Source organism: Nymphaea colorata, chromosome 7 (assembly GCF_008831285.2).
Source record: "Nymphaea colorata isolate Beijing-Zhang1983 chromosome 7, ASM883128v2, whole genome shotgun sequence".
In the NCBI taxonomy this organism is placed as follows: Eukaryota; Viridiplantae; Streptophyta; class Magnoliopsida; order Nymphaeales; family Nymphaeaceae; genus Nymphaea; species Nymphaea colorata.
The window spans coordinates 5878729-5886981 of record NC_045144.1 but is presented as its reverse complement, the minus strand read 5'-3'; the positions used below and the strand labels follow the sequence as shown (position 1 = coordinate 5886981).

General features: G+C 40.9%; 2 protein-coding genes across 7 annotated transcripts; one reads left to right on the top strand and one right to left on the bottom strand.

Moving 5' to 3' along the window:
• The first annotated feature begins 1114 nt into the window (after positions 1-1114).
• Positions 1115-2708, top strand: LOC116257902 (uncharacterized). Its single transcript, XM_031634922.2, has 2 exons — positions 1115-2357; positions 2491-2708. The coding sequence occupies exon 1, from the start codon at positions 1186-1188 to the stop codon at positions 2308-2310; it is 1125 nt and encodes a 374-aa protein (XP_031490782.1). The 5' UTR covers positions 1115-1185; the 3' UTR covers positions 2311-2357; positions 2491-2708.
• An 833-nt stretch (positions 2709-3541) lies between these two features.
• Positions 3542-7634, bottom strand: LOC116257901 (pentatricopeptide repeat-containing protein At3g20730). 6 transcript variants are annotated; one of them, XM_050078600.1, is made up of 3 exons: positions 4685-7634; positions 4483-4535; positions 3542-4161 (listed from the first exon to the last, which is right to left on the bottom strand). In XM_050078600.1, exon 1 carries the CDS (start codon positions 7143-7145, stop codon positions 5484-5486), a length of 1662 nt encoding a protein of 553 aa, XP_049934557.1. In that variant the 5' UTR covers positions 7146-7634; the 3' UTR covers positions 3542-4161; positions 4483-4535; positions 4685-5483. The 6 variants fall into 6 exon arrangements, with proteins under 6 accessions (XP_049934557.1, XP_049934558.1, XP_031490781.1 ...); XM_050078601.1 differs by having other exon boundaries at positions 3542-4130; XM_031634921.2 differs by lacking the exon at positions 4483-4535 and having other exon boundaries at positions 3542-3923; positions 4009-4130.
• Positions 7635-8253: the final 619 nt, after the last annotated feature.

Genomic DNA, 8253 nt, shown 5'->3' with positions numbered 1-8253 from the left:
AGAAATTATTTTATATTTTAGAAAATATTTTTTTATTGTAACTGGGCTGAGTCTGGGCTCGTGTTTCGGACATCAAGCTGGTCCGATGCCGAGGTCTAAACTAGATCCTGTTTTGTTCTCGATTCTTGTAATTTTCCTTCATGGCTGTTACGACTGGAGATGTACAACAAGTTGCTTGAACTCGCGCACATAAGCTCGACTCATTTAATGAAAAAGTTGAACTCAAGCTTGAATTAAAACTTGAGTTATAAACAAGTCAAGTTCTAGTTACGTGAGCTTGACACAGCTTGTGTTTTCCTTGTTTTCAGTAAATTTTGATGAACTTTAACTTATTTTTGTAGTTTTTATTTTCATTTAATATATATATATATATATATATATATATATATATATATATATATATATATCAAATAACATGAGCTTAAATGAGTTGAGCTCGAACTCGGATATTCGGTTTATCGAGTTGAGCTCGAGTCAAGTTCAACCTCAACTAGGTCAGTGTAGTAAGGGCATCATCCAAAAACGCTAGATCATAAGAAAATGAAAGGCAGATTTCTTCCTTCACTTGGGCAGTGAGAGCAGATCAGTTTTACTGTTAATTGAATATCTAATTTGAAATTGATCCGGGTTATCTTGGTATTTGCTTAAATAAAATCCAAACATACCCTAAATATGATTCAAAAATGTCAAACCAAATTTAATTTAAGTTCGGGTCATCACTTACAATCAAATTTGGTTCACATCCAGATAAAAACCCAAGCTCACGTGATTTTGTGTTTTATTTTATTTTTTTTCACTTTTTTTATGCAGTTTCATTATGTCCAAGTTTTTTAGCATTTATTGTCATCAGATCCGCTAATATAATTAAACTTTTTTAGACATCGATCCAGAAAAGATTAAAGAGATCAGTTTGGGCCCGGATCCGAATTCGAGCCTGACTCGAAGTATTTAACGTTTGGTTTGGCTTAGGGTCCACTAAGACCCGCAGCAAATAGGATCCATTTGCACCAACCTACTCGAAATTGCGGTCAGGATCCGGACCTCCGGAATCCGAACCAAACTTGCTTCCTCCCCCATATAAATACGGCCAGAGCTCGCGTTGTTCTGCGTTTCTCGTTCTTCCTCCGTTGCCTCTCTCAAAGCCCATCTTCCTCAAACCCCTTCGAATTGGAAGCCCTCGAAGAGATGGAGTCGGAAAATTTCCAGATCTTCGTCGAGTCTTTTATCCCTGGAACCCGTCGCCGAGCTCTCGAGGTAAGCCCTAACCAGACTCTCCGGGATCTCAAACTCGCCCTTCTCCCGCTTTCAGAAACCCTAGACTCCTTCTACTTCTCGCTTAATGGAAAATCGCTGGGTGATTTGTCTTCGCTCTCGGACGCTTCCGTTCGCCGGTTCTCGACCCTGTTTCTCCGGCTCAGGGCTCTCGGAGGAGGAGGCGATGGTGGCGCCACCGGCGCCGAGTCCCGGGATTGCTACCTCAACATGTATGCTACGAAGAAACCGGATAAGGTTGACCCAAATGAGACCCGGCTGTCGATGTGGACTACCTGCCGCCTGTCCGGCGAGCCGCTGAAGCCGCCGTGCGTGATCGATCAGCTAGGAAACGTGTTCAACAAGGAGGCGCTGGTTGAGGCACTCTTGGGGAAGAAGTTACCGAAGGAATTTGGGCATATTAGGGGTTTGAGGGACATGATCACGATCCGTCTTGCGGAGATTCCCGGTGTGGAATTCGACGACGCGACTTTCAACACTAGGTTTCAGTGTCCGATCTCTGGTCTTGAGTTCAATGGGAAGTATAAGTTCTTTGCCCTCCGGGGCTGCGGTCACGTTCTCAGTGCCAAGGCGGTCAAGGAGGTCCAGTCCACTGCGTGCCTTGTTTGTCATCGGGATTTCGTTGAGTTGGACAAGATTGTGATTAATGGGGATGAGGAGGAAGTTAAGGCCTTGAGGTTGCGGATGGAAGAGGAGAAGAATAAATTGAGGGAGAAGAAGGAGAAGAAGGGGAGAAATGGGGAGGCAGGAAATAACGGTGTAGAGAATGTGGTGAAGTGTGCAGGCAATGTTGATGTGGTGTGCGATGTCTCCTTGCCTGTTTCATCTAACAAAAAGAAGGCTGAAACGAATGGGAAGATCGCGTCTGCGGGAGACACAGGAAAGGGCTCGGATGTGCCGACAAAGCGATTAAAAACAACAATTAGAACACCTGCAAATGCGACAAAGGAAGTATACGAGTCTATTTTTACATCTTCGAAGAAGTCGAACTTCAAAGAGACGTATTCTTGCAGATCTCTTCCGCTTGGTAGGAACTAATGCTATCTACATAGCCTAATAGGAAATGTGGGTTGCCAGTCTGCAGGGTATGGTTGTCACGCTTTTATGTTCTTTCTCGTTACTGTATTTTTATATTGTAAAATACAATTTGCTGGCAATGGATGAAAATTGTCTCCAATTTCTGTGGTGGTATTGTTTTGAAGTGTTCATAATTTGCAGGTTGTGGCTCAGCTTAAACTTTCCATATACAAGTACTGCGTTCCAATCAAAATCTACACACTGACATAGCCCTGTCTGGGATTGCAGATGCAAAATGAGATAATTATAATACTTCCAGCGTTTTCAAGCTCTTAACTGCTTCAGGATATTCATATGATATTCGTTTCTTATTTTTTGGTATCACCAGAACATTCACTCAGATTAATGCAGGTATGTTATTGCTATTCATGCAACCTCAGAAAGGTTGCGTTGCAAGTATAAGATCCTAATGCTACTTACTAGATTTCTCATGTTCTGTTAATAACTGAATGTATCACAACAATTTGTTTTGACCACGAAAATATCCAACTTATCAACCAAGGGCTATTGCTCCTCATTTGATCGTTCATAAATGAAAACTTCGAAAGGTGGCATCTTTTGCTAACTTCCTTTAATTTGTTTTGCGATCTATAGGATCTTACTGAGCTCCACAAGAAAAAATTTTGAACTCTTTGGGGTTACATGTCTAAGACGGCAAAATTTAACTCATCTCACTATGGTGGCACGCACATGTGAAAATAGTTACCACAGCATGTGCATGCCCGTAATTCCCATACACCGAAATATGAGAAGCTGGCTCCTCAACAACTTGTTTAGATCAATAGATGCAAAGTACTATACCACCACATTTCGGGAATATGTAGTGAAAGGAGGTCGTGAAGGGTGACGATGAAGACCTTGAGCCAAGCTTCAATCTTCAAGTTGCAGTCAGTTTTGTCATGGTGTTGTCCAGCCGATGAGTGGGCTGCTTCTTAAAGAGTACTTTGTCCTTATTTAAAATGAGGAAAAGAGAAAACGAAATTATTAGTGTATCACACAGATATTAAAAGAAATTATGCAACGAATCACAAGAAGTTAGTAAACTGTTGCCTACTGAAAACAAGTGTACAAACGCCTATGCTTCTGCATTGCCAACGGTGTACGGTTTACTCTGCACACTGAAGATGGTTCTTGAAGACTAATAGCAAAATAATTTTATGCATGAATTGCAATAATGAAGCATAACATTGGGGATTACAACATGTATACATATGCGACTACAAAAAACTGTAAGGTCAACTGGACATTGTTTACATCGATCGTGTGAACTTAATCTATAGATACATTTAAGGTTTTCTTTCGTCCGCCACACTTCCAGCATATAAATCAAAGAGAACCTTAAATGATGCGCTGACAGAGAATTCCTTCAACCCTCAAATTTGACATTGGCAATGTCAAGCTGGACGTTTGCAATCAAAACATAGTTTCTTGAGTGTAAAGAACAAATAGGAAGGAAAAGAAACAACGAAAATAGCACGAATACACGTTTGACTTTGGATCGCGCCATACAGAGTTGAAGTTATGCCTGACACCAGGAAGTAAGGGTCAATTCTTTTTGCTCTCTTTTATCTGTCCTGCAAAAATTTTAAGTGTTAGGAGGGAAGGAACAAAAAAATGTTAAGTGTATTGGGAAAAGTTAATGAAGCACGAAGATGTTACTGATAATGCAAATCTGTTTTCACATCCATGTATATTAGATGAATCTCCCATGCCTGCCACCCTCCATCCTGCGTGCTTCATTTCCACCAAGTTCTGCTCCCATTTGAGATTTCTCCTTGCGTCTGTCAAAGCTGAAATTAGTTCCAGCGGCACCTTCTTCACCAGCAATATTTTGAATTCGTTACACAAATAGGAACCAAAAGGTTCAATGCAGAAGGCAACAAAAACTTGCAACATAGCAAGCCATCAGCATAAGGACAACTCGACATCGTAATTACCAGTTTCATGAAAAAGATGGCAATTGTAAAAAGATGCATTTTTATTCCTATGATCTCTTCTTATGACGAGAAACCCTTCAATGGCGAGACCACTTTGTGGGCCTGCCATTTGAAAGGTACTTTGGGCGAGACCAATCGCCGTGCCATATGAGAACAATATTATAAGAAAGCTGCAGGATAGGGTTGCAACTTGTACCAGAGGCATCACAGCTGGACTTCTGAGTTTTCACAAGTCTTTTTGAAGTTGTTCTAGGAGATGATGAAACAAGGCGATCTGGTTAACATCTTTCGCAGAGAATGCAGAATTGACAAAATACTAGTTATCACTGCTTCTATATAAAAAATGAAGTGAATGCAACTTAAAATCAGGTCTTGAGATGTATGTGTCATCTAATTACCTGAAAGCTCCAATTTAAATTCTGCCACATTTTGGTTTTCTGTAAATCATATTCAGTGTTCGTCCTTCATTTACACAGGTTGCGACTCTCTTGGTGCTTCCAGTTGTTGATTCATGTTACTCCAAGTAGAAGAGTCAGGAAATTTTGATGCCAAATTGCACAATCGCAAGTTGGACTTTTCCAACTCTCTTCATCTCTTTCAGCTATTTTGCAGCCTACGCAATAGTCAATACAGAAGTTTCCATTGCTTGTGGCTTTTGCTAGATAAAACGTTATAGAACATATATAAGCCAAAGGAATAAATAGGAGTGGTTGCTTTATTCAGTTGGAAACTGAATGGCTTTTCTCGTCCAACGTGTATTTCACAGGCATTAGAATGGTTGTAAGTTGTAACTGAGCAGGCACGTCTTTGTATTCCCACTGGTCTCGTACTGAAAACAGCACAAGAAACTTGGTTCCGTAATATGGAAACTACCAACTTCCTGTATACTCTTTCTTCAGAGGTATACTCAGCGCAATCTTGCTAGCAAAATCTGCAGATCCTTCTGAATTTATCGATTTTCTGAGTTTGACCTGTCTTCCTTTCATGAAGAATGAAAAACTCCATATGCTTTCACATGCAATACAGCTCCGCTATTCATTTGATTGGAGGAATCAGTTGCCATCAGATCCAGTGATCAAGATACTCGAAGATTTAGTTCAAGTGAGATTGCAAAAAAGGTCTCTATGTCTTTTGTATCGCTTAAGTTGATTAGCCTATATGTTTTCTTGTTTGTAACCCACAATGGTTTCAATTGATTCAGACAAGCTGCTCCAAGAAACGGGGCTCCTTCACCAAATAACTCAAACTCCATCCAGGTTCCTTACTTAGACCCCTTTCTTTCATCAATCTCCTTGCCTCTTCTGCCTTCTCCCACAGACCCAAAGATTTATATATGTTGGCAACTACTATGTAACTAGTTGAATTGGCAGGTTCCATGGCAATCAAATGCCTAGAAGCTTTCTCTCCTACGACTGCATCTTGGTGCAATATGCAAGCTCCAAGAAGTGACCCCCACAGGGAAGCTGTAGGCCTGATGGGCATATTGCAAACAAATTCATATGCCTCTTTAATACATCCAGAGCGCGCAAGGAGATCAACAACACAAGCGTAATGTTCTTCTCTTGGTTGGATACCATAGGCATTCATCATGGAATCAAACAACTGCTGTCCTATGCTTGCCATCCCGCCATGACTGCAAGCGCAAAGGACACCCAGAAAGGTCACATCGTTGGGCTTTATACCGCTTCTCTCCATACGTTGGAAAAGCCCAATAGCCTCATTTTCCAGACCGTTCTTCCCATATCCAGTGATCAAACAAGTCCAAGAGATCACATTTCTCTCTGCCATCTCATTGAAAACCTGATCTGCATCTTCAATTGCTCCACACTTTGAATACATGTCAACCAAGGCGTTTGCTAATGCAGTATCGTGATTAGACTGAATTTTCCATAGAAGAGCATGAATTTGCCTCCCCATGTCAAAAGCTGCTACATCTGCACATATGCTAAGAACTGAGCAGAGCAAGATGCCATCAATTCTCATCCCTCTCCTATGGATGTCACTGAACATCTCCATTGCTACAACACCATTCTTTCTGCCATGCACATATCCAGTTACCAAAGCAGTTAACGAAACCAAGTCTTCCACTTCCATGGAATGGTACACAAGCTTAGCATCTCCTAAACTCCCACTTTTGGCATACGCATCTATTAGAGCGCCACAAACAATGTCGTTTGAATCACATCCAAACTTGATAGTCAACCCGTGAATCACTCTGACACCCTCAATCCCATGACTGCAACCTCTCTTCAGAACACTCGCAAACGAGTACCTGTCCGGACAAAATCCCTCCCTCAACATCAACTGGAACAGTTGGACTGCCCCCGCTCCAAAACCTTTTGCTGCAAATCCTCCAACCATCGTGTTCCATGACACGAGATCTCGCTCGGACATCTTGTCAAACACGTACAACGCATCTTCCACTCTCCCACATTTCAAGTGCAAATCAACAAGAGCGCTCTGCACAAAAAGATTCTGATAATATCCTCTCTTCATGATACAACAATGAACCATTTCTCCTTCTTGCAGGAAGTCCAAATGGGTGCATGCTCTAAGAACGCTACCATAAGTAAACTGATTGGCGTCGACGCCCCTTCTATTCATCAGCACGAACTCGTTCACTGCTTCTCTGGAGTGCCCCTGTCGAGAGTACCTCGAAATCAATGCACTCCACGCGATCACATCTCGTCTAGGCACTTCATCGAACGCCTCGCGTACAGATTTCGCGTCCCCGTTTCTACGGTCAGATATAGAGAGCTTGGTCAACAAATTCACGTTCGATCTACTGAAATTTTTTGTGGGGATCCATCCTTTACTGTGCAGAAGACGCTTACAGAAGGAAGATGGATGTCCTCTCATTCCAAAATCTCTTTCTCTCTATCTCCCTCTCTGTGACATGTCCCTTGGGAATTCCGGCGTCTCAGTCGAAGCTTGGAAAATTGAATTTACACTAGGATAGTAGGATGTCTATCTGAAGGGTGCGTTTGTTTCTTTCCAATAACTAATAAGGTGATGCCCGAAGACCAGATTTGCGACTCTCAAATGTTTTCGCCATTGAAAAATGTTCATAGTGCAGTATGTCGTCGGTCAATTGGAAGCAACGCTTTGCACCAAATCTAAAAGTGATTCAAATGATGAGGTGGAGATCAAGTCACCCGCTGATTGTAATTTATCAACATGCCAAACAAATCCATTCGTTTACTTGCCCATGTATCATCGTCAACATATATTGATAAAACCAAATAAGTGGCTTGTGGCTTATATTGTTGTGCAGGAAAGTTGGTAAAACCAGTGCACTTGAGTAAGGACCAAAAGCCAGTAAAATTAGTTGATAAAGTAATTTTCTATAATCTAACTTTATAGATATGATCTTAAAGCGATTTGGTGAGAAACATATATGAAGTTAGTCATTTTTACTTTAGTATGTTTTTTATAATTGGAAAATGAATGGCTCTTATAACATCAAAATTTTGATAGTATAAAAGATCATTTTTTTAACATAGAGAAAACATGATTTGTACAAAAATTAGTATTTATAACCATGTTAAGAGGTTCACATTTTGTTTAAAACACTGTTTAACATAAATTTAAGACCTTTGGTTGTTATCCCTTACCCAAATGGTCTGGTATTTGCCGATTACCTGTGTATATACAAAAAGAATCATCCACTTACAATTTTGAGAAAGATTGTAACTTTTAGTTGGACACAATGAATTTAATTTTCCCTCTAGTGTCTATCCTTGCACAAGCGGATCTCTTTTGGCATGATGTGGGGCTAGAGAATGGTTGTTCCTGTTGAGGATAATCAATGAAACAATGAAGGCAATGGAGACCTATCACTAGTCATGGTCTACAAGAAAAGAAAATTGCTGAAGGCAAATGAAGATGGCAATATAATTGATGGAGATATCAGTGGCCGGTAGGCGGCTGGTTTCTGGTTCGAGGTGGGGTACCGCCTTTTGTATGG